We start from the raw sequence: 26,784 nt of genomic DNA, 5'->3' as shown, positions 1-26,784 counted from the left end.
ACAACTCCACCATAAGAAAGAGACTGGGCAAAAACGGCCTGCATGGCAGATTTCCAAGGCGCAAACCACTTTTAAGCAAAAAGAACATTAAGGCTCGTCTCAATTTTGCTAAAAAACATCTCAATGATTGCCAAGACTTTTGGGAAAATACCTTGTGGACCGACGAGACAAAAGTTGAACTTTTTGGAAGGTGCGCGTCCCGTTACATCTGGCGTAAAAGTAACACAGCATTTCAGAAAAAGAACATCATACCAACAGTAAAATATGGTGGTGGTAGTGTGATGGTCTGGGGTTGTTTTGCTGCTTCAGGACCTGGAAGACTTGCTGTGATAGATGGAACCATGAATTCTACTGTCTACCAAAAAATCCTGAAGGAGAATGTCCGGCCATCTGTTTGTCAACTTAAGCTGAAGCGATCTTGGGTGCTGCAGCAGGACAATGACCCAAAACACACCAGCAAATCCACCTCTGAATGGCTGAAGAAAAACAAAATGAAGACTTTGGAGTGGCCTAGTCAAAGTCCTGACCTGAATCCTTTTGAGATGTTGTGGCATGACCTTAAAAAGGCGGTTCATGCTAGAAAACCCTCAAATAAAGCTGAATTACAACAATTCTACAAAGATGAGTGGGCCAAAATTCCTCCAGAGCGCTGTAAAAGACTCGTTGCAAGTTATCGCAAAGGGTGATTGCAGTTATTGCTGCTAAGGGTGGCCCAACCAGTTATTAGGTTCAGGGGGCAATTACTTTTTCACACAGGTTTGGATTTCTTTTCTCCCTAAATAATAAAAACCCTCATTTAAAAACTGCATTTTGTGTTTACTTGTGTTATCTTTGACTAATAGTTAAATGTGTTTGATGATCAGAAACATTTTGTGTGACAAACATGCAAAAGAATAAGAAATCAGGAAGGGGGCAAATAGTTTTTCACACCACTGTATGAGCTGTTTTATGACATATATTTTTATAGAAACCTACATTGTTTGGGGGTATAGTTTTCCTTTAAAAAGCTCTTTCCTTTTGTTCATTGGTTTAATCTAAAAGCCACCGTGTTCCTTTCTTTATAGGTGTTACGGTTATTGATAAGCCTTTATGATAGCGGGGAAGATTTCCAACATTTGCCTTACCTGAATATAGGTATGAAAAGGTTTGAGACCTTCCTTACTAGTCACTGCAAGCTGAGGCAGTGGAAGATAAAAGCTCACCTGCTGTCTAGCACAGCAGGCACTGAAGATTACCTTAGGTAGAAGCAATGTGCACAGTTATTCTGTGTGGAGCAGCGGCTGTCCAGAATTTGATAATGAGTTGTGAGCTATTACTTCACAAGATATTCCTAAATGTGACAAAAAAAAAAAAAGCTCCATTCAGCTATTGTCAACAAAGTGTCTACGGAACGTTTCGTAAAGAAGGATATCAAGTGGTGTCTATCCTAGTAAGTCAAATCGTTTGATTCTCAGAGACTGCATACGAGAATGAACTCCTTTTCTCAGTCTACTCTGTACAACGGTAGAAGTTCTTAAATGTATACATCAGCTATGTGAATAAACTGGTGTGCGTGAAAGCGAGTGTGTGTGTGTGTGTGTGTGTGTGTGCGTGTGTGTGCGTGTGCTGCATATGTGTGCTGGTATGTGTGTCATGTATTCGTAGAGGCTGCTTTCATTTTCCCAAAGCAGTCCAGCTTTTGGGTATGCACTATTTATCTTTGTCAAAGACGTAGAAAATATGCCAGTACTATGATATGAACGAAATCTGTATTTTTTTTTTTTTGTATAAGTGTATATTTAAATTTGCCCACTAATGTGCTAGGTGGCACTCTTGGGGATCAGAAGGAGAAGGGGTTTAATATGTTGCCAAATGTGTTTTTATATATACGAAACATGGATCAATTAATTCTTATTTATGAAACCGTTTGTATAATTTTGCACATGATTCAGAGTGATTTCTTTTAAAGCTGTTTCATAGCACGGAGCTGATCTTGGTTTTCCAATAAACTTGTGGATATCACTTGAATTTGCATGATTGGCTCAATCAGTTCTGTCCGTGGCGTACCATTATTTTATATACATGGAATAAAGTACATCAGCTAGGTTCGGCTGTGATTATTTGGAATAATGTTTTGTTTATACTAGTGATTTACACTATTCCTTTCAAAATGAACTGCAATGCCCCTTATTATATCATCTGTTTTCTCTCAATAAAACATTTGAGTTCACATATCTGAGTGTTTCCATTCTTAACACTGGGCCTGGCCATTCTCTCACAGCTTATGTCTTGCTTTCACTTTTACCCTGGCTCTCTTTCTCTGCTAAGTAAAATATAAGTAATACTGATGCTATATAATTTTCACATTTCTTGTTTTTTTTTTTTTTTTTTGCCTTAAAAGCAAGCAAAATAAATAATGATGAAAAACTAAAAAGTTGCATAGTACTTTGCTTAAAAAGTTGAATGGAGAGGGGAAAGCATATAAAGAAGTGCAGAAAATTATCGGCTGCTCAGCTAAAATGATCTCAAATGTTTTAAAATGGCAACGAAAGCCTGAAAGACGTGTAAGAGAACGGAAAACTACCATTCGAATAGATAGAAGAATATCCAAAATGGCAAAGACTCAGCCAATGATCAGCTCCAGGAAGATCAAAGAAGGTGTAAAGTTACTTACTATTACAATTAAAAGGCACCTATGTGAAGCCAAGCTATCGGCAAGAAGCCTCCACAAAGTCCCATTGTTGAAAATAAGACGTGCTATAGAGGTTACAATTTACCAAAGAACACATTGACTGCCCTAAAGAGAAATGGCGCAACGCTTTGTAGATGAAAGCAAGATTGTTCTTTTTGGGTCTAGGGCCTTAGACAGTTTGTCAGACGACCCCCAAACTCTGAATTCAAGTCGGGTAGTATGTGGTCAAGCAACATTATATGGGGATGTTTCTCATACTCTGGTTTTGGGCCCGTGGATCAGGTTCAGTACATCAAAATACTTGAGGAGGTCACGTTGCCTTATGCCGAAGAGGAAATGAGGTCTCTGAGGAAGTACGTTGTTACGAAACGCGTTAGACCTTGGATGTTGTGTCTTTTAATTAAATATAATAATAAAGATAACTGTTCTTAAACTGAAGCTGAATTGAGTGATCCTTAACCTTCGGAGTGCACTGCAACATTCTTTGGATTTATGGCATTAGAAACGCTGACATGTTTGAAGATTTTGCTTTCCTTTGAATCGCTGAAGTAATATTTATTTATATAAGTAGTGTTTCTGAGAACTGCAGCACATCTGTGTTGCATGGAGTCCACCAACTTCTGGCACTTGTTACATTCCACAATTCTTCTGCATTTCTTGATTTTGCCTCAGAAACAGCATTTTTGATGTCACCTCACAAGTTTTCTGTTGGATTAAGGTCTGGGGATTGGGCTGGTCACTCCATAACGTCAATCTTTTTGTTCTGGAACCAAGATGTTGCTCATTTACTGATGTTTTTGGGGTCGTTGTCTTGTTGAAACACCAATTTCAAGTGCATTTCCTCTTTGGCATAAGGCAACATGACCTCTTCAAGTATTTTGATGTATTGAAACTGATCCATGATCCCTGGTATGTGATAAATAGGCCCAACACCATAGGATGAGAAACATCTCCATATCCGGATGCTTGTGCCACCATGTTTCACTGTCTTCACACTGTACTGTGACTTGAATTCAGTGTTTGAGGGTCGTCTGACAAACTGTCTAAGGCCGCTAGACCCAAAATCTTGCTTTTATCAGTCTACAAAACATTGTGCCATTTCTCTTTAGGCTCAAAGACTCTGAGGAAGTACATTGTTACGAAACGCGTTAGACCTTGGATGCTGTGTCTTTTAATCAAATGTAGTAATAAGGATAACTGTTCTTAATCTGAAGCTGAATTTACCTTCGGCGTTCACTGCAACATTCTTTGGATTTATGTGATTTGACTGCCTCCCTTAGCGACAGACTCGGGCAGCTGCACCCGGGTCAAACTACATATCGGGTAAGCCAACAGATTTATTCTAACGATGAATGAATGATGAGAAGGCCAGTGAGAGGGTGGATTAACCTTGGAATATTTGTGCAGGGCTTTGGGCTGAATGCACCCGGGCCACACGGACTGAACGGTGAGACCCAAAGGCCAAGCAAATAAATAATTACATTGGGCCCGATATACTAAGAAAACAGAAATCCGTAAAGGGTGCTGGACATATAGACTTTCTAATGCTAACAGACTGCTGAAGCTCAAATATGGCAGCCCCCTCATAGAGGAAAATAAGGGATTAGATGGGTAATGTAAATGCATACTTTTATGGCAAAATTATAGGTAGCAAACGAAGACAATATTATGATAGATGTTAAAAAAAAAGGCTTAAAGGAACAGTAACGTCAAAAAAATAAGTGTTTTAAAGTAATGAAAATATAATGCAGTGTTGCCCTGCACTGGTAAAACTGCTGCGTTTGCTTCAGAAACACTACTATTGTTTATATAAATCAGCTGCTGTGTAGCAATGGGGGCAGCGATTCAAAGGAGAAAAGGCTCAGGTTACACAGCAGATAGCAGATAAGCTCTGTCTGTCTAATGGTGTTATCTGTTATCCATTAGTTAACCTGTGCCATGTAGCCTTTTTTCAATTTCCGCCATTGCTACACAGCAACTTGTTTATATAAACTATAGTAGTGTTTCTGAAGCAAACAGATCAGTTTTACCAGTGCAGGGCAACTGTACACAATATTTTCATTACTTTAAAACACTTACATTTTTTGGTGTTACTGTTCCTTTAATTTCTGATGTCAGTATCTATTTAATAAAATATATAAATGGTGGGAAAAACTGGGGGAAGGGAGATTGACAAAAAGAAAAGCTTGTCAGCCTCCATTTAATAATAAAGGAACAGTTCAGTGTAAAAATAAAAACTGGGTAAATTGATTGTTTATGCAAAATAAAAAAAAAATGTTTCTAAAAGAGTTAGTTAGCCAAAAATGTAATGTATAAAGGCTGGAGTGAGCAGATGTGAACAATTCCTTTAAAGTGAGTACATTATGAACAAGCCACTTGTATCTTGATCTTCTTAAACAAAATCCATGTTAACCACTGAGCAGAGTAGTCTCTAACCAGTTTATCCGTATGGGCAGAACTTTCCTCAGATAATTGCATCTCCTCCACTTATAGTAACCTTTCCCATATTGTGGGTATTTGCTGAGTTTCCTGTATCTAGGTATTGGCAATGCTGCTGCATTAAGCAAATGTGGGTTAGACTGAGTCATTGAAGCTCAATCTATCCTCGTGGGACATATGGGAATAAATCTGAAATATAGAATTCCAAGTTTGAAATGGAGGGGCAGGTCCAGAAAAAATGTATTACGATACCTGTTTTTCCTTTACATCTCCAAGATATGCCAGTGGATTCAAGCAACATGATGTGCAATCCAGATGGTTTATAGTACAGGTATGGGATCCATTATCCGGAAACCTCTGAATTACGGAAAGGCCGTGTCCCATGGACTCCATTTTACCCAAATAATCCAGATTTTTTTTAAAAAATTTTTCTCTGTAATGATAAAACAGTAGCTTGTACTTGATCCCAACCAAGATATAATTAATCCTTATTGGAGGCAAAACCAGCCTACCGTATATACTCGCGTATAAGCCGAGTTTTTCAGCACCCAAAATGTGCTGAAAAACTCGACCTCGGCTTATACGCGGGTCATACGCCAATCCCTCACCGGATCCCTCACCTCCCTCTCCCATAGCGCATCAGGACTCTGTGACTGACGATCGCCGCCCGGAGCAGGTCCAGGAGCTCCGGGCGGCGTGTCCTTCCCTGCCGGCGTCCTTCCAAAATGGCGGCGCCCATGGCCGCCACGTGGGTAGAGGCGCCGGCGCCGCTACCCACGTGGCGGCCATGGGCGCCGCCATTTTGGGAGCGACGCCGGCAGGGAAGGACGCGCCGCCCGGAGCTCCTGGACCTGCTCCGGGCGGCTATCGTCAGTCACAGAGTCCTGATGCGCTATGGGAGAGGGAGGTGAGGGATCCGATATTACGGGATTTGAATTTCTACGCTGGACCTTCCTTACGCCCGGATTTGCTTGCGGCCAGGTAGGCTTTACATTCGGTGCTTTCCTTCTATCTTGGCGCAGTCGCTCTTTATTCTCCCTCGCAGTGCAGGGGAGCCGGCATCGATCGCGTGTAAAAAAAACTTTCAGGAGAGATGGTTGGGAAGTAAAAATGGCTCCCCCGCCTCCCTCTAAGCCGCCTTGGGCCCGGTGGTGGAATGTTGTGTGTGCAGTTGAGTTGGTTGGGGGCTAGAAGTAAAGCCGGCACCCCCTGTCGCTACACATGACGGGGCCTGACACCTCCTGACGACGCCTTCTACTTACGGTAACTGGGGGAAGCAGCCACTCTGTATGGTTAGGGGTAGAGTCGCTGGGGAACATGCCTTCTACTGTTTCCCTGTGGCCCCTAACTTTTTGTCTTCCTACTGTCTACTACATACTGTACTATCCTGGCTAGCCCCATATCTATCATCTATCTATCTATCACTGCTGCTCTTAGCACCTGTATTTTATTTATATATGTGGCTATTGAGTGGATCTGTTGGGATGTTTGTTCCCTTTGTTATGAGATGGGTACGACTAGCTGCTGCCTGGCCAATCAATTACATTTTTTTTTAAACTTGTGCTTGTTTTTATGAATTAATGTTTTAAGCATCATGGCTTGATTTTTAACATTAAACCGACTGTTTGATATTTCTGAGACTTTTCTGAGTTGTGTCTAGGCTTATACGCGAGTCAATACGTTTTTCTGGGTTTCATAGGTAAAATTAGGTACCTCGGCTTATACGCGGGTCGGCTTATACACGAGTATATACGGTATTTGGGTTTATTTAATGTTTACATGATTTTCTATGAGACTTAAGGTACGAAGATCTAAATTCTGGAAAGAGCTGTTATCCGGAAAACCCCACGTCCCGAACATTATAGATAAAAGGTCCCATGCCTGTACCATTGGTCAAAAAAACAGGTATAGGATCCCTTATCCGTAAACCCAATATCCAGAAAGCTCCGAATTATGGAATAGCTGCCTCTCATAGACTCCATTTTATCCAAATAATCAAAATTTTAAAAAATGATTTCCATTTTCTCTGTAATAATAAAACAGTAGCTTGTACTTAATCCCAACTAAGATATAATTAATCCTTATTGGAGGCAAAACCAGCGTATTTGGGTTTATTTAATGTGTACATGATTTTCTATGCGACTTAAGGTACGAAGATCTAAATTCTGGAAAGAGCTGTTATGCGGAAAACCCCACGTCCCGAACATTATAGATAAAAGGTCCCTTGCCTGTACCATTGGTCAAAAAACAGGTATAGGATCCCTTATCCGGAAACCCGATATCCAGAAAGCTCCGGATTTTGGAATAGCTGCCTCTCATAGACACCATTTTATCCAAATAATCAAAATTTTAAAAAATGATTTCCATTTTCTCTGTAATAATAAAACAGTAGCTTGTACTTGATCCCAACTAAGATATAATTAATCCTTATTGAAGGAAAAAAACAGCCTATTGGCTTTATTTAATGTTTAAATGAATTTCTAGTGGACTTAAGGCATGAAGACCCAAATTACGGAAAGATCCGTTATCCGAAAAACCCCAGGTCCCAAACATTCTGGATAACAGGTCCCATACCTGTAGTTTGTTTCCTGTATGTTGCTACATCTAGAGCTTTTCATCAATGCTTGGACCATGTCAATGGCTTCATCCTCTGTGAGGGAAATATTTATGTTTCTGTTCCAGGATTTGAGATAGGAGAGCCCCAGAACTTCACAGGAGCCTATAAATCACCAACAGATTAATAAAAGGGTATGTTTGGGGGGGGGGGTGTTGTGGTGCAACATAATTTTTTAAACAAAGTAAGTTTCCACTTAAATGCACAATCTCCCCCTCTGCTGTTAGAGATGGTTAAGCTGGGCACTGAACATGTAAGAGAGGGGTAAACTTGCGCTGTTGTTCTAGTTTCATTATTACTGGGATTCAAATTTATTGACTGCTATATCAATTCCTGCCTATCATGTGACCAAGGGATTAACCCATTCACATACCTTCCAACTGTCTCCTTTTCTGCGGGACAGTCCTGATTTTGACCTCTCCGGGTTTCTTACTGAAATGTCCCGAGTTTCTCTTTGATCTCCTGCACTAACGCCAGAAAAAGATACAACGTTTCTGAAACTTAATGAAAATAAGAGGCTTTTTGGCAGAGAGGCAGCTGCACTGGATTGGAGATGTGCACATTACATAATGATAGACGCCAAAAATATTACGGCAACTGCTGCAGAGAAATCCATTGCTGTTTTAGAAAGGATTTTTTTAAGTGTAACTTTTACTATTTATTAAAATATTTAGAGACACTTCTGCACGTGTTATTCTTTATTGCCCACAAAGAAAGGATACCGCAGGCGACTCTTCGGGCGCAGATTTATCAAGGGTTGAAGTGAATTCGAGGGAATTTTCGAAGTTAAAAAACTTCCAAATTTGAAGTAATTTTTTGGGTACTTCGACCATCGAATAGGATACTACGACTTCGAATTTACTTCGATTCGAAGTAAAAATCGTTTGAATATTCGACCATTCGATAATCGAAATGGCTAACTAACTATATTAGAAACATGTTTTTATTTTACACAGCTTTTTTATTTGGCCAGTTTTTATTTTAATACTGAACTGTTCCTTTAAAGGAAAACTATACCCCAAAATGAATACTTAAGTTTATATCAAATTAAGTGGCATGTTAAAGAATCTTACCATACTGGTATATTTAAGTAAATATTGCCCTTTTACATCTCTTTCCTTGAACCACCATTTGTGAGTATACCCAGTTGCTGGGGCACATTAATTTTAAATAAATACGTCTGCACTATCATATGTTTCTTCTTTTTATGAACATTGCATGAATACTCGAGGACACCTTGGAGTCAGCACCAGTTTGCTTGATGTGTACATACTGGCGAGTAGGCAATTTCACCAGAGGTGGGTGGATTTACCATCCTTGGTCTAACTTACCTGAAGGGTCTACAGCACATGGCACTCTTTAAACAAGTTTCACGTAATTAACACAGCACAGTGGGTTGCACTTGGCATTTTAATATACAAATTTAAGGGTACTGCACCATAGTATCCATTCTTGCGCTTCCCTACAGAGATTTCTTTTGCATTGGAGAGTCCAGCAGAGTGGACCAGTGAAGGGTGGCTGCAATCAAGATTCTTTACACCAGTTGAAGATTTCACAATTTAAGCGCTGAATGAACTTTGTTTGTATTGTGGGTAAATAGATAGTCTGTGCAAAATGAAAAAAAATTCTAAAATGTAAAAAGCCAAAAATGTAATGTATAAAAGCTGGAGTGACTGGATGTCCAAAATAGGGGTGTGGAAGCACTCTAAAGGCTAAGTAATAGTATATTTAAGTATAATGGAAGTGCTAGTTTTAATGCACATTCCCTGGTCCCCTGTCTCAAAAGTAAGTTTACAAAACAGGGATTTTTTAGTTACAAAGTTATGATCATAAAGTTGAAAAGCCACCATACCACGTCAAGGTAAACCCCACATGCCGGTCCCTAACTTATTTGACTTTCGGCCATAGTATAAAAAGTCTTACTGCATAGTAGCATTCAGTGTAATCAGTGTCTGTTGAACCTTGGTTTCAGTGTAAAGGATCTATCCTCCCCCGCCAGTATGTGGCTTTTAAGGGAGTGGAATGTCTAATAAGTGACTGGATGTCTAATATAACCGATCAAAACACAACTTCCTGCTTTTCAGCTCTCTAACTCTGAGTTAGTCAGTGACTTGAAGGGGAGCCACATGGGACATAACTGTTCAGTGAGTTTGCAATTGATCCTCAGCATTCAGCTCGGATACAAAAGCAACAGTTATGGCCCATGTGCCCCCCCCCTCAAGTCACTGATTGGTTACTGCCTGGTAACCAATCAGTGGAAACCAGCTGCAGAACAGGAAGTGGTGTTCTGGGTATTTTGTTAGACATCCAGTCATTCCAGCCTTTATATATTACATTTTTGGCTAACTGACTATATTAGAAACATTTTTTATTTTGCACAGCCTATCTATTTACCCAGTTTTTATTTGCACTGAACAATTCCTTTAAGATAAGCAGGTATCTTGGGGAAACAGACTCACAGCTTAAAGGGCAATTTCACCTTAAAGGAGTTGTTCGCCTTTGTGTTAACTTTTAGTATCATGTAGAGTGTGATATTCTGAGGCAATTTGTAATTGGTTTTTAGAGATATTTAGCTTTTTATTTCACATTTTGCCATGTCTGCTATTTCAGCAGTCTGGTTACTAGGGTCCAAGTTACCCTAGCAACCATACATTGATTTGAATAAAAGACTGGAATATGAGTTGAAGCAATAACAATAAAATGTAGCTTTACAGAGCATTTGTTTATAGATGGGGGCTAATGACCCCCATTTGAAAGCTGGAAAGAGTCAGGAGGAAAAGGCAAATCATTTAAAAAAATACAAAATAAATAATGAGGACCAATCAGTCGGACTGGCCCGGCGGGATACCGGGAAAAAACCCGGTGGGCCCCGACCCTCGTGGGCCCCCGCCGGGCCAGAACCCTTATAGATATTTCCAATCGGCAAAAATATTTTTTTTGTTCGGGCGATGCGCGCCGAACGGCGCTGGTGCGCATGCGCGCCGAACGCCGTTCTTGCGCATGCGCGCCGAGCGGCGCTGTTGCTGGACCGACGCGTTTTAGTAGGGGGGCGGGGGTCGGAGGGGGGCCCCTGGACAGCAGTCCCGGTGGGCCCCGGGCCCCCCAGTCCGACCCTGGGACCAATTGAAAAGTTGCTTAGAATTGGCCATTCTATAACATACCTAAAGTTAACTTTAAAGGTGAACCACCCTTTACTTAGCAAAACTGTTATTACATATCATACTGTATATATATATATATCTGTTAATATACATATTATATATGTTTTATATATGTTTTTGTTCCTGTTTACATTTTTCAAATGGTGGGAATTGTGAATCTGTACCCACTGCCATGTTACAGTCCAGGAAAGGAAAAGCTCAGTAGCTGTGACTTGATTTTCATTCCCCCAGCAGAACAGACCATAGTATCGCATTCATTATGGTGACGTATATCATAGAGTCCAATACCTTGCCTTCCTGTATAACTTTGTATAACTTGCCTTCCTGTATAACTTGCCTTTTGAGGCCACCTGTTGGTTTTCAAACACTTGGTTGCTAACAGGTACTACAACTAACTGGGTCAACTATTACACTGACGAATTTCAGTGAACCTATACCCAGAAACCATTATTATAAGGAAATGTTAGACTAAGGCAATGAGCCCACCACATTGGCAGCGCGCGCATCACGTACACCGCGATTGGCTCTAACCATCCACTCGTTACCAAGGCAACCGCACCAGCCTTTAGGCCCGACTCAATTTCAGGCAACGTCCGCACAAATGTAGCGAATTGCGATAGGCGTGTCCCACGGTGAAAAAAAAGTGACAGCAGGCTAAGGATTGGTCAGAGACATATGTCTGCCTAGGCTCACTCCATAAGGTCGGCCAATCGGATCTCGATCCGGTCTGATGACGCGCGTAGTTCGCAACGCTTTGTACCAATGAGAGCTGGAGAAGGGCATCGCTCGTTGTGTGCGTGAGGCCACTGTCCCGGTGCTGAAAGGAAAATAGGTGCAGCTATAAAGTGAGACGTGACTATAGGACGAGCGAGAGACGGACTCGTACACAGGAACAGGTGAGATGTCTGCTCCTTTATATGTCTTGTCACATGATAATATATTATGCTTTATATGCAGGCCAGGTGTCGTGTCACCTCTACTTTATATGTACAACAATGCGATGTGTTAGTGTCGGACTGGGACACCAGGGGCCCAACCAAAAACCTTACAACAGGGGCCCATTCTCACCCTCACTCAACCTCTATTCTCCTAGTCTCTTTTCTTTACATATTATAATCTATTATTCCATCTATTTAGCATATTTATTATCATAGAAATAGGGAATGACCATGAAATAGGCCAAATGTTTAGCAGCATGAGGGGCACTGACACCTGGGCCCACTGGGACTTTTCCTGGTATCCCTATGGGCCAGTCCGACACTGGATGTGTACATTAGCATTTATGGCATAAAGAATAATATCAGAACACACAGGGGCCTTACATGCAAGCATTCCATAGGATTGGAGGGATGTGACCGCAAGAGCTTACAATCTAAAGTTTCCTATGGCACAGATGCTAAGCAGATTTCTGATGTTGGACCAGTTAAATGCTGGGCATCATACATTACTAGAATAACTGGCTCTATGCAATGTGCTTTTTTTCCATTTCAGTACTTTCAGTTCATAATAAATCAATGCATGCAACATTCATGTGCTTCCAAAAGAATCTCTATACAGACCACAGTCCAGTGTGGTCGGACAGATATTTTACTCCCCTGGTGAAACACAGCTGAATAAAGTGCACATTGATATTAAATTTCTTTTTGAGATTTGGAGAAAGCTGTTGACGCCAGGCAAGTCGTTTGGCATTTTTGTAATATATATATATATAGAATATATATATATAGATATATAGATAAAAGCATTGAATATCCTGTAAATTATTTCCTTATAAACGGTGAGTTCTCATGTCATCAGTTATAAACCGTGAGTTCTGATGTCATTTCTGTCACATGACTCCCTAAAACTTATAAAATGGCGTGCTGATTAACATTTTGTATTCTTTTTTGCCAGTTTACACCTAGACATTTTTATTTTAAAGGGGTGGGTAACTTTTAGTATGTTATGGAATGGCCAATTCTAAGCAACTTTTCAGTTGGTCTTCATTATTTATTTTGTATAGTTTTTTAATTATCTGACGCTTTCCAGCTTTTTTAGACCCCATCTAAAAAACAAATGCACTGTAAGGCTACAAATGTATTGTTATTGCTACTTTTTATTACTCACATTGCTATTCAGTCACTCCCCTAATTCAATTCCAGTCTCTTATTCAAATAAATGCATGGTTGCTAGGGTAATTTGGACCCTAGCAACCAGACTGCTAAAATTGCAGACTGGAGAGCTTCTGAATAAAAAGCTAAATTACTCAACAACCGTAAATAAAAAATGAAAACAAATTGCAGTTTGTCCCTGAATATCACTCTCTACATCATACTAAGGGGGTTATTTATCAAAGTCCGAATTTATCTCACTATTTCCTGCTACAAACTCCGATCAAATCCACTGTTTTTTTATGTTTATTTATTATTAAATTTTCCCGAAAATTTGCTTTGCGGGAAAAATCAGATTTTCACAATGTTTCGTAATTTTCACCCGAAAACTCTGAAAACTTCGGGGGACTGCCCGAAACCCAGCGCACATCAAAAAAATCATTGGGACTTCTCCCATTGACTTATATGCAACCTCAACAGGTCTGAGATCCCGGATGGCAAAAGTGATAATAACAGAAGTTTAGCTTAGTTATTCATATCTTTTATAATGTACTGTTTAAACTATCTTTCTTAAAGCCACAGCCTATCTTTTTAAGCTCTTCTTAGGGAGTTGGACCAGGTAGGTGGTTGTACCTCCTGAAATGTTAGAATTAAAAAAAAAACTGTCTCCAGGAAATAATTATTTATTAAATGTATCAGTATCGCTAAAAATTGTATTGGTGACTTGTATTGAGGCACCTGGCCTTTAGCGCCACACCTTTATGTTGTAATAGAATTTCTTGGTATAGTATCATTCACTTTGTGAGCATAGTTTTTAATACTGAATTTAAATAGTTACAGTGATATGATTGTCATAGCAATGATGGAATGCAAAATATTCATAAGGTTAGTAATTCTAATATATTTTCCTCTCCTTTGCAGGTCACCTCAATTTGACACTCCCGTGCTTCCTCCAAGAGCTAGTAAGCAACAATGGCTCCCAATGACAGTACCAGCATCCTGAGTTCTGCTTATATTGCTGCTGAATATATAGATACATTCTTACCCGACAATCCATTGCAGCCACCTTTTAAGTATGCCTGGAACTTCATGATTGATAATTACACAAAGTTTCAGATTGCGACCTGGGGGTCCCTGCTAGTCCATGAGCTAATCTACTTCATCTTCTGTCTGCCTGGCTTTATTTTCCAGTTTTTACCTTTCCTGCAAAAGTATAAAATACAGCAGGTGAGTAATGTTTTATATTTTCGAAACACTGAAAAAACACAGGCAGTCGCACCCCAACCATTGTGACTAGACTAGTGATTTGACCCGTGCACTGTTAAAGGAGAAGGAAAGGCTACAATTAAGTAAGCTTTATCAGAAAGGTCTATATAAATACACCAGTAAACCCTCAAAGTAATGCTGCTCTGAGTCCTCTGTCAAAAGAAACACAGCATTTCTTTCCTTCTATTGTGTACACATGGGCTTCTGTATCAGACTTCCTGCCTTCAGCTTAAACCTCCAGGGCTAGGGCTTGAGCATGCTCAGTTTGCTCCTCTTACCCCCCCTCCCTTCTATGCTGTAATCTGAGCCTAGAGCTATGAGTGAGCAGGGAGAGACTCAGCCTGGAAATGATGTCACACTAAGCTAATACTGCAGCTGCTACCCTAAACAAACAGAGAGCTTCTAGAGCTGTTTACTTAGGTATGGTCAAACATTATACAGAATAAATATAGCATTCTAGCTTGCACTATTGCTGCTAATCTATTGGCAATTAAATGCCTCCGTAGCTTTCCTTCTCCTTTAAATGCAATGAATTGCCTTGTATTACCTTCCATAGATTCCACTAGGAAACATTCAAATTAGACTGTTGGTGTGTGTTTTGGGGCCATCCTTAGGGCTAATCCCTAAGCTTCATGCTGCGCTCCTTTAAAAGTGTTTGGTTGTGATTCCCATTAATTTGATAACCACAATCAATACAATCTACTATATGGGTTAATTTGTACAACAAAGTGGATTTGTTGTGTCCGAACCCCTGGCAAATCAGCAAGCTCACTGAGACTGGCTCCTTCCAAATATAGCCTTCAAGTGGCCAATCACATGTTTGAAATCCTAGCTAGTGGATCATAGCCTCTGTCCCCGTAGAAAATGTGAGAAAATTCAGCCTAGGGGTTTATATCCATGTGTTGCTATATATGGGGCAGAAGAAATACATATTCACAAAAACAACTTTTGTTTGCGAAAGTTGATACTGTGCAATTTATGCTTGAAAAGTGCAGTCATCAGTTTCTTTAAGTATATGTGTGTATAAGTGGAAGAATGGGCTGTTAATTTCCACGTTTGGTTCAGTAGCTTACTGATAAAATATTAGTAGGTGGTACAGTATTTTTAAATTCAAATGGATGTCGACAATCAAATTCACAGAGGCCATTTTCTTTTCAGGATAAACCAGAGACATGGGAAAGTCAGTGGAGATGCTTCAAAATGCTCCTTTTTAATCATTTTTGCATTCAGTTTCCTTTGATTTTTGGCACTTACCATTTTACAGAGTATTTCAACATTCCCTATGACTGGGATGCAATGCCACGATGGTGAGTAAACATAAATACCAAATATACACAATAAGGGGGTTATTTATTAAAGTCCGAATTTATCTCAATATTTTCTGTTACAAACTCCGATCAAATCCGCTCGGCTTTTTTACTCTTATTTATTATTAAATTTTCAGAAAATTTGCTTTGTGGGAACAAATCAGATTTTTTTTTGGATTTTTTCATCTAATTTTCACGATTTTTTCAGAATTTTCACCCGAAAACTCAGAAAATTCGGGGTATTGCACAAAACCCCCCGCACATCAAAAAATCATTGGGACTTCTCCCATTGACTTATATGCAACCTGGACAGGTCTGAGATGCCGGATTTTCAGATTCAGACTTTTCCATCCTCTGGGTTTAATAAATTTATAAGAAAAAAATCACGATTTTTTTGTGATTTTTGCATTCGGAGTTTAGTAAATAACCCCCTAATTGAATGTCAATATTTGTATCTCCTATAGGGCTTGAATACCATGAAACCTCCAACCTACCCCCTTTGTGCTTTATCAGTACTATGTTGTCTAGTTGCAGAGGTGCCTTATTGCAGTACCCCATAGCAACCAAAGAAATTCAATTGCTGCTTGGTTGCTATTGGTTACTGCACTGAAGCAGTTTTGCCCAGGGGACTGTGTAGTTGCACTGTCCTGTGCTGCGCTGAGCAGGGTGTGGCGTGTGTAGGCAGCAAAGCACAGTGTATACCAGGGGAGAGGAGATTCAATTGTACATAGGAAATGGTACTGCACTCATAATTACTGAGGCAGGTTTAAAGACAATTTAATTTATACAGATATCTGCAAAGAAATTTAAAAACATATAAAAAGACATTTGAAAAAAAAAATGAACTTATTGCACCAGCCTAAAGTTTCAGCATCTCAATAGCAGCAATGATCCAGGTCTTCAAACTTGTCACAGGAGGTCACCATCTTGGAAAGTGTCTGCGACACTCAGATGTTCAGTGGGCTCTGAGAAGCTGTTGAGAAGCTAAGCTTAGGGGTCGTTGCAAATTATGAGGTTGGCCTCTAATATAAGCTGATGCTACAGGGCTGATTATTACATTCTGATTATGATTGCACTGGTTTCTGTGCTGCCATGTAGTAATTATCTGCATTAATTACTTATCAGCCTTATATTGTGACATTTCTATTCTATGTGTACTGTATATTGTGAGTGGGTCCCTAAGCTCAGTAAGTGACAGCAGCACAGAGCATGTTCAGTGAATCAGCAGAAAAGAAGATGGGGAGCTACTGGGGCATCTTTGGAGACACAGATCTTTACTGCTAAAGGGCTGTGGTTGCCTTGGGCTGGCACATAATTTACAACATTTCTAACTACTTCTTTAGTTAAGCTTTAGTTCTTCTTTAATACCTGGAGGATAGGCTGAATGTAAAGTTTCCTTTTTACATCCCACCAAGTAATATTGCCACTGTTTTTCCATTTGTAGGTACGTTCTGTGCGCCCAGTGTTTTGGGTGTGCGGTGATTGAAGATGCTTGGCACTATTTCCTTCATAGAATCCTGCACCACAAACGCATATACAAATACATTCATAAAGTGCACCATGAGTTCACGGTGAGTATGGCAGAACTTTCTGATAACATAGTGACTCTGAGAGCTTTCTGACAGGGGCACAGAAGATTTCTTATTTTCAACACTGTCTACTTAGTGTATATATATATATATATATATATATATATATATATATATATATATATATAGATAGATAGATAGATATATATATATATCCTTCCTTGAAAAAGATCCCAACTCGGATCGAAATGTTGGAAAAAGATACCATGTAACAATAAAAATTACATTTTTTCACTAAAAGGAGTGCTGGTTTGGAAACTATTGGTGTATGCAAAATTTACTGTGCACCCCTCCCTATCCTACATTGCCTCGGAGTGCGGATACTCATTGGAGAACTATATATATATATATATATAAATATATATATATATATATATATATATATATATATATATATATATTCCTTGCTTCTGTGCCTGGGAAGCCTCAGCACTTATATGGTGTTATAAATCCATGTGTAGATGCTGTAAGAACCATACTCTTACCCTACCATAGGCTCAAAGTGTAATGCAACATCCCCTCCACCTTGTTCCATTGAGAGGTGATAAATTCTGGGACTTGAAGTCCCTCTACTTCCATAGTGGGTGGCGCACAGATTCTCTAAAAAGCAGAGCAGTCGCAGAATCTACCACTTCACAATGGAACAATGTGAATGAGGGGTTGAATGACTATGAGCCTAAGGGAAGTTGGGAAATGGTAGATACTAGAGCAGGGGTCCCCAACCGCCGGGCCATGTCCCAGAAGCTGGCCGTGGACACTCCTGCACTGGGCCGTCCGAGCCCAGCGCACAAAAACTAGGTTCCCCGAATTGGAAGCTGGCGCGTACAAATTTGCTGCTGACCACCGCCGACCCCAGCCCCTGGTCCTTCCAAAAAAAGCACCAGTCTCCGGTCCAAAAAAGGTTGGTGACCCCTGGTCTAGAGCTAGACTATCATGGTTTCCTTTCAGTCTGTTTCCATAAAAAATATTTTATATTTCTGTTCTGTTTAAGTTCAGACAGTGTTTATGCACCTTTTCTTAATAATCCAAATGAGATCATGTAATAAAGTTTAAAAATGCTGCCATGTTGCCCATTTTTGTAGGGAAAATAGGTTTTGTAGGAAAGACTTGTTTCACAGCAGCTACCCCAGCAACCAAAAGAGGTTGGTTTTGAATTGATTATCACTTTGTATATCATTTTATTCAGACCCCCTTCTCATTTGTCATTTTGAATTTTGGGCCCGTGCCTGTGTCATAGAGACGGTAATTTAAATGCTAATTTGGAGAGTTCCAAACAATATGTTGCTTAACACACAGCAAAAGACCAATTCCAAAACAAATATCACTATCTACATTATAATAAAAAGTGGGCATGCATCGAATCCAAATTAAGGGCAGGGAAGGAAATCACGTGACTTTTTGACACATAACAAGGAAGTAAAAAATGTTATCCCCCTTCCCACCCCTAATTTGCATATGCAAATTAGGATCCGGTTCCGTATTCGTACGAATCTTTCACCAAGAATTCGGGGGTTCGGCCAAATCCAAAATAGTGGATTCGGTGCATCCCTACTAAAAAGTTCATTTTAGGGTGAAGCATCCCTTTAACAGAAATATTTTAGGCTGGCTCTATTTAAATGTAATTATATTGTGTTGAGATAATTTTTAGGATTGTGTCTAATCAGATATCATTTGTATTCTCTAGTCCCCTTTTGGGATGCAAGCTGAATATGCCCATCCACTGGAAACCCTGATACTTGGTGCTGGGTTTTTCATTGGAATCATGGTGTTCTGCAATCACATTGTTCTCATGTGGGCATGGGTGATGGTTAGACTGCTGGAAACAATAGATGTTCACAGGTAAGCCAACTTCAGTTATTGCACACTATTGCTCCATACCTGGTGGGATTACAAAAGTTGGAGGTCCATACGCTTTTGATAGCAGTTAGGGGGGTAAATTTGGTGTCCTGAAGTCACATTCCCTTCTTTGCCTTGGCCTATCAATATAAAAGGTTATTGGATGTCTCTGATTATCTTGTCACTGAAAAAGGGGCAATAAAATTGTAAACTCTCTAAGCATCTTCTAGGAAGCATAAATAGCATTAAAGGAGAAACAAACCCTTTACCAACCCACCCCCGGGGGGAAATGCCCCTAACTTTTTACTTACCCCTCGGGCAGAGTCACGGCATCGGAGTTCACCGCAGCCATCTTCTGGGTCTTTGTGTCTTCTTCCGGCGCTTCGGCAATTTCCGTCTATTTCAGTGCATGCGCCGGTAAATTGCTCCAACTGCGCGTGCTCCGCTTTGCCTGTCTCTGTCTCAGCTTACTGAAGACCCGGAAGATGGCTGCCGTGAACTCCGATGCTGTGACTCTGAACCGATAAGTAAAAACTTAGGGGCATTTTCCCGGGAGGCAGCAAGGCTGGGGGAGGAGGGTATCTGTGGGGTGGGAGGTAGGGTTCAAATACACTTGTATAAACAAGGTGCTGCATTGGTAAGTTGACTCCTGAGTAGACATGTTTATTATACAGGTATGGGACCTGTTATCCAGAATGCTCAGGACTTTGGGCTATCCGGATAATGGAACTTTCCAAAATTTGGATCTTCATACTTTTAAGTCTACTAGAAAATCATGTAAACATTAAAGGGGAAGGAAACCTTGTCGGCGCTAACCCCCTCCCCCCTCCCGTGTATTGCCCCCCCTCCCTCCTCCCCCCTGGCCTACCCCTCCCGCTGGGCAAATGCCCCTAACTTGTTACTTACCCTTCTGCGCAGGTCCAGTCCAGGGAGTTCACAGGCGACATCTTCTTCCACGCGATCTTCTTCCTCCTTTGACCGGCGTTTTGGCGCATGCGCAGTAGGAGCATTTCGCCGGTACGGATCTACTGCGCATGCGCCAAAAGTCACGCGCATGCGCAGTAGATCGTACCGGCGAAACGATCCTACTGCGCATGCGCCGGTCAAAGGAGGAAGAAGATCGTGTGGAAGAAGATGTCGCCTGTGAACTCCCTGGACTGGACCTGCGCAGAAGGGTAAGTAACAAGTTAGGGGCATTTGCCCAGCGGGAGGGGTAGGCCAGGGGGGAGGAGGGAGGGGGGCAATACACGGGAGGGGGGGAGGGGGGTTAGCGCCGACGAGATTTCCTTCCCCTTTAAATACACCCAATAGGCTGGGTTTGCTTCCAGTAAGGATTAAGAGAAAAATTATATCATATTTTAAATTTTGAATTATTTGGATAATATGGAGTCTATTGGAGATGGCCTTTCCGTAATTCAGAGCTTTCTGGATAACAGGTTTCCGGATAATAGATCCCCTATCTGTAAATATATGTAAATATGCACATTTTATGTGTATGAGTATTTAGAGGCTGCCCCTTACTGGAGTCTGTGCCTTTATAGAGATCCTGTTTCAGCCTATGAACATTTTCATTTTGATTTTAGTGATGGGAAGTACCCAGACCCCCTTGGTCCTAGCTGGGGGGCCATAATGTGCTGCATCTCTATGGAAAAAATAATAAGTTACAGTTTTTCTCCATTGGGGCTCTGCCAAATACTGAGCTATAATTTAAGTGATAATAATAATTATAATACTGATATAATAATATTAATTTAATACTGAGCTAAAGTATCATTTAGAGCAAGCAATAACTGATATCAAGCTTTAGTCATATTGGTACCAGGTAATATGCAATAAGTTGATGTTTCTGTCTTTTCCATCCAGTGGCTACGACATTCCTCTGAATCCCTTGCACCTATTCCCATTTTACGCCGGAGCGCGTTTTCATGATTTTCATCACATGAACTTTGTTGGTAACTACGCCTCAACGTTCACATGGTGGGACAGAATCTTCAACACAGACTCACAGTACAACAACTACAGGGATAAAGTCAAGGGAAAAACAGAAAAGAAAACCAAATAAATCTTCATGTCGTTCCTACTGGATCACAATTCTACTGTATATGCTATCACAGACGGAAGCAAAGTCCTTTTATGAACAAAGACTTGTATATAGCTCGTCTGTGACAGTAAACAATTGTGGATATTACCCACAAATCCAATAACTGCTGGCCCAAAACCCCATTGTTCAGCTCCACTTTGGAAATGGGAACCGAGGAGGATGGTAAAAAAAAAAAAAAACTTTTTTTACACAAGCCGAAATATTTTTTTACAGATGGATCAGGATGAACAAGATCTTGATAAAAAGCAAAGCAAACCAACCATCAGACCAGATGAATTGTTTATAACCGCACGGTACTCATTTTGAGATGTGGTCTATTTTTTACACATGCATAGATTTTAATTATTTAACGCATTTAATTGGTCTTTACACGACTTGTGCCTCTGACTTTTAATGCATACGTTAAATGTGGCAATCACAGATGTAAATGGTACAGTTAGATTGCATATGGTTCAGGAGGTTGTTTGCACTTTGAATTGGTTATTTTTATTTTTTTTTAGACGTATGCAGATGGCACCTGAGAATCATCCAGTAGAGTCTTCTGTGATTATTGGCACTTTTCAGCTGGAAAACCCTTTAGCGCAGTGATCCCCAACCAGTAGCTCATGAGCAACATGTTGCTCTCCAACCATGAATGGATGGATGTTGCTCCCAGTGGCTTCAAAGCTGGTGCTTATTTTTCAATTCCAAGGTTGGATGCAGGTTTTGGTTGCATCAAAACCAGGTGTACTGCCAAACAGAGTCTCAATGTAGGTTGACAATCCACATAGGGGCTACCAAAAGGCCAATCACAGCACTTATATGGCACCCAAAGAACATTTTTAATGCTTATGTTGCTCCCCAACTCCTTTTACTTCTGAATGTTACTCACGCCTTCAAAAGGTTGGGGACACCTGCTCTAGCGGGTGGCCTGAAAAGTACCACGTGTGCCATAACTATTAAACTACTGAGTTCATCAGGGGTAGGCGGACCAGCCAGGTTGATGTGTTGCTTTGTGAACACGTCTGCCTTACTACAACATGTATGTAAGAAAAGGGAGTAGGTTTTTTTGCTTTAGACACTTGCTAGCCTAAACAGTTCAGCACTTACATTGCAATGTCATCCTCAGCGATATTTTCAGAATTCTATTTTTGTTTGTTTGTTTTTTTGTTATGCTGAAATAAATATGATTTTAACCACAATGCACATTCTGCCATTTTTTTTTATTTTATCTTCGTACTCTTAGCGGAGCCTTCTTTAGGTGTTGCACAGAAAAGGGTGCTCCAGAGTCAAGCACTTGTGCAAATGGAAAAAAATGCATAGTTCCAAACCAAGGGGCATATTTACTAATGGTCGAATATCGAGGGTTAATTCGAATATCGAAGTCGAAGGATTTAGCACTATTCGTTCGATCAAACGAGCAAAGGAATATTCGTTCGAATGATTAAATCCTTCGAATCGAAGGATTTGAATCCATCGATCGAACAATTTTCCTTCGATCAGATATTGGCTAGAAAGCCTATGGGGACCTTCCCCATAGGCTAACATTGATGCTCGGTAGGTTTTAGGTGGCGATGTCGGTGGTCGAAGTTTTTTTTTTAAAGAGACAGTACTTCGACTATCGAATGGTCGAATAGTCTAACGATTTTTAGTTTGAATCGTTCGATTCGTAGTCGAAGGTGGAAGTAGCCAATTCGATGGTCGAAGTAGCCAAAAAAATACTTCGAAATTCGAAGTATTTTTTATTCTATTCCTTCACTCGAGCTAAGTAAATGTGCCCCAAAGTGTGATCCCCAGTTGAGTAACGTGTAGGTTCTCTCCAACCTCCAAGAGAATCAAATGTTCCAAAGGTGTTACTGATTGTACCTCGAAAAAAAGGAAAATGGGAAAAAAAACAAGAATATTTATAGTGTAGCGTTCTTTGTAAAATTCACACCTCAGTGTAGTTACATTCACACATTATCAGTACAGTCCTGCTCGGAACCAATTTGTTAGCGATACCTTTAGCGATATCTCTGGTGGTTGATTATACTCACAAACACATAGATTATGTTTCACTCATCAATAATATCTTTGCTCCCGATGTCTCCTTTGCACAATAAAGAGTAACGTGCAGAAACATTTAAGGTTCTTTAATAAAAATTATATATTCCACTTTAAAAAGAGTTTTCTTCCTTGAGCGCTCGAAGAAGAAGCCTATTCGGTGAAACGCGTCAGCGGTGACAAAAGCAGAAGCAATACGGACATGAGCAGTAAGGAACGCAGCGGATTTCGCAGCCTGCACTGCGGGAGAGCCTTTTTGGTTTTAAAACTCTTTTTAAAGTGGAACATTGTAAGTGCAATATATACTTATTAAAGAACATTTCCGCACATATTACTCTTTATTGTCCAAAGTAGGAATCCCGGGAGCAACAATATTATTGATGAGTGAAACATAATCTATGTGTTTGTGAGTATAATCAACCACCACAGATATGACTACTTGGCGTGTGGGTATCTACTTGCTTTAAAAAACGTTTCCATTTTTAAAAAACACAGTGCACCATAACTGATAGTGTATGAGTATATCTGGAATTAATTCACTTGCACTTAAAGTTTTTGCGGAATATAACACTGACAATGTGTGAATGCAATTACAATTTTACAAAGAACGCTACACTACAGTGGTGTGAAAAACTATTTGCCCCCTTCCTGATTTCTTATTCTTTTGCATGTTTGTCACACAAAATGTTTCTGATCATCAAACACATTTAACTATTAGTCAAAGATAACACAAGTAAACACAAAATGCAGTTTTTAAATGAGGGTTTTTATTATTTAGGGAGAAAAGAAATCCAAACCTGTGTGAAAAAGTAATTGCCCCCTGAACCTAATAACTGGTTGGGCCACCCTTAGCAGCAATAACTGCAATCAAGCGTTTGCGATAACTTGCAACGAGTCTTTTACAGCGCTCTGGAGGAATTTTGGCCCACTCATCTTTGCAGAATTGTTGTAATTCAGCTTTATTTGAGGGTTTTCTAGCATGAACCGCCTTTTTAAGGTCATGCCACAACATCTCAATAGGATTCAGGTCAGGACTTTGACTAGGCCACTCCAAAGTCTTCATTTTGTTTTTCTTCAGCCATTCAGAGGTGGATTTGCTGGTGTGTTTTGGGTCATTGTCCTGCTGCAGCACCCAAGATCGCTTCAGCTTGAGTTGACGAACAGATGGCCGGACATTCTCCTTCAGGATTTTTTGGTAGACAGTAGAATTCATGGTTCCATCTATCACAGCAAGTCTTCCAGGTCCTAAAGCAGCAAAACAACCCCAGACCATCACACTACCACCACCATATTTTACTGTTGGTATGATGTTCTTTTTCTGAAATGCTGTGTTACTTTTACGCCAGATGTAACGGGACGCGCACCTTCCAAAAAGTTCAACTTTTGTCTCGTCGGTCCACAAGGTATTTTCCCAAAAGTCTTGGCAATCATTGAGATGTTTTTTAGCAAAATTGAGATGAGCCTTAATGTTCTTTTTGCTTAAAAGTGGTTTGCGCCTTGGAAATCTTCCATGCAGGCCGTTTTTGCCCAGTCTCTTTCTTATGGTGGAGTCGTGAACACTGACCTTAATTGAGGCAAGTGAGGCCTGCAGTTCTTTAGATGTTGTCCTGGGGTCTTTTGTGGCCTCTCGGATGAGTTGTCTCTGCGCTCTTGGGGTAATTTTGGTCGGCCGGCCACTCCTGGAAGGTTCACCACTGTTCCATGTTTTTGCCATTTGTGGATAATGGCTCTCACTGTGGTTCGCTGGAGTCCCAAAGCTTTAGAAATGGCTTTATAACCTTTGAAATTGAACTCAGGTGTGATAAACCACAGTTAAGTTATTTTTTAACAAGGGGGGCAATCACTTTTTCACACAGGCCCATGTAGATTTGGAGTTTTTTTTCTCCCTTAATAACGTAAACCTTCATTTAAAAACTGCATTTTGTGTTCAATTATGTTATCTTTGACTAATAGTTAACGGTTTTTGATGAGCAGAAACATTTAAGTGTGACAAACATGCAAAAGAATAAGAAATCAGGAAGGGGGCAAATAGTTTTTCACACCACTGTATATATTTTCTTGTTTTTTTTCCCATTTTCCTTGTTTTGGAGGTACGACCAGTAACACCTTTGGAACACTTGTACAAATTGGCCTGGAACACTGGGTATCTGGTGCAGGCTGTATATTTTATGACTACCCTATTAATTTGGACATAGATGGGCAGTAGTCACTAGCAGGAAGGATTGGAATAGTGGATAGCTGGGCAAGATGGCAACAGCAGGGCCAAAGAAAAATATTATTGTCACTGACTGGATTCAGTATTTATTTATTTTTTTTTGATAAAGAAGCAATGTGGTAAATTGTTTGGGATTTCAGGATCATTTATCAACACAGGGCAAATTTGCACCTGGGCAGTAACTGTAACTGCAATTGGAGTAGACCCTCGCACACCCGTTATGGTGCAACGTTTCGTGGCTCCGCCCCTTTGTCAAGCATCTTGCTTGACAAAGGGGCGGAGCCCCGAAACGTTGCACCACCGCAGTAAAAACTTTTGCAAGTGCTTGTGCTGCAGATACAAGTCTCATGTGCTGGTGGTTTTTTTTTTGGTTTTTTTTTGTAACTGGGCAGCAACCAAACGACGAGTACTATTTTTGGGCTGTTGCAGGAGGAATAATGAAAGCAAACATTTGATTGGCTGCCACGGGCTACTGCCCAATTGAAAATTTGCCCAGTGTGAATAAAGTAGTTTGCTCCTTTATAACATCTGAGATAGAGAATGGCTATGGGATTCTGGAACTGTAGAGGTTATTCAAATGCCCACAATTATATACCCACTGAAAAACGTAGCCATTGTCATGAGTTAGTCTAACCAGACTTAATGCCTGAAATGAACAAGCTCTATTTATAGTCAGTGATTATGGCTGAAGAGTTACTGGTCATTGGTGGTGTAACTATAGAGAGAGCAGTGGAGCCAGAGGAACGATTCGAATGATTTTTAGCAATCGATCAAAGAAATTTTATTCTACCAAAAAAAACTGCTGTGGAAGGTCCCTATAGGCTAACATTGCACTTCGGTAGCTTTAATTTGGCGAAGTATGAAGTCGAAGTTTTTTTAAAGAGACAGTACTTCGATTACAGAATGGTCGAATAGTCAAACGATTTTTACTTCGAATGGTTTGAATCGAAGTCGAAGGTCGTAGTAGCCTATTCAAATAATGACTTCGAAATTCGAACTTTTTTTTTTTTTTTTTTCAACTTTGTGTTTATTCAGGTTCAACATCATATGCAAGATGCCAGTGAAAAGTGGTAATTTGCAAACCTGTATCACAACATACAATAAAATAATATAAAGGTAATAAAAGAAAAGAAAAAGCAAAAAAAAAAAAAAACACACATATGTTGCATACATGTTCTGTCGTCACCGTGTGATCAAGTCAAATTACCTATAGAAGCAAAGAGTAGAGATATATCGCATACAGTGGGGTATGAACAGACTAGATGGGGTCATCTTTAGTAATCCAGGGATTCCATATTAGGTCATAAGTGTCCAGCTTATCTTTCAGCAGGTATGTAATTTTTTCGTTAGCAGCAATCCACCATATTTTCCTCTCCAGCACTGATCGATGAGGGCCGGAGCCCTTCCACATTGAAGTTAAAACACATCGTGTGGCGGAGCAGATTTGTGTAGCTAATTTATTGTGATGTCTGG

General features: G+C 40.2%; 2 protein-coding genes across 2 annotated transcripts in view; both read left to right on the top strand.

Annotated features, from left to right (window-relative positions):
- klhl2.S (kelch like family member 2 S homeolog) overlaps window positions 1-2,209 on the top strand; it is a 66,135-nt gene extending 63,926 nt beyond the window's left edge. The window contains exon 15 of the mRNA XM_018243227.2: window positions 1,065-2,209. Coding sequence (XP_018098716.1) covers window positions 1,065-1,093 — 29 coding nt within the window. The 3' untranslated portion in view covers window positions 1,094-2,209. The remainder of the gene's footprint in view (window positions 1-1,064) is intronic.
- A 9,422-nt stretch (window positions 2,210-11,631) lies between these two features.
- Window positions 11,632-22,255, top strand: msmo1.S (methylsterol monooxygenase 1 S homeolog). The gene is made up of 6 exons (XM_018243225.2): window positions 11,632-11,781; window positions 13,897-14,202; window positions 15,400-15,548; window positions 16,993-17,119; window positions 18,822-18,976; window positions 20,837-22,255. The coding sequence occupies exons 2-6, from the start codon at window positions 13,948-13,950 to the stop codon at window positions 21,033-21,035; spliced, it is 885 nt and encodes a 294-aa protein (XP_018098714.1). The 5' UTR covers window positions 11,632-11,781; window positions 13,897-13,947; the 3' UTR covers window positions 21,036-22,255.
- Window positions 22,256-26,784: the final 4,529 nt, after the last annotated feature.

The sequence above is a fragment of the Xenopus laevis genome, chromosome 1S (genome assembly GCF_017654675.1).
Source record: "Xenopus laevis strain J_2021 chromosome 1S, Xenopus_laevis_v10.1, whole genome shotgun sequence".
NCBI lineage: Eukaryota > Metazoa > Chordata > Amphibia > Anura > Pipidae > Xenopus > Xenopus laevis.
Note: the sequence above shows the minus strand (reverse complement) of the source record. Positions and strands in the feature narration are given on the sequence as shown.

What these genes read in the sequence shown, in the direction of transcription:
- msmo1.S (XM_018243225.2), top strand. Translation starts at nt 13,948, where the DNA reads ATGGCTCCCAATGACAGTACCAGCATCCTGAGTTCTGCTTATATTGCT. An exon ending in TGGGATGCAATGCCACGATG is followed by an intron (nt 15,549 to 16,992) that starts GTGAGTAAACAT and finishes TTCCATTTGTAG; the next exon opens with GTACGTTCTGTGCGCCCAGT. An exon ending in GAAACAATAGATGTTCACAG is followed by an intron (nt 18,977 to 20,836) that starts GTAAGCCAACTT and finishes TTTTCCATCCAG; the next exon opens with TGGCTACGACATTCCTCTGA.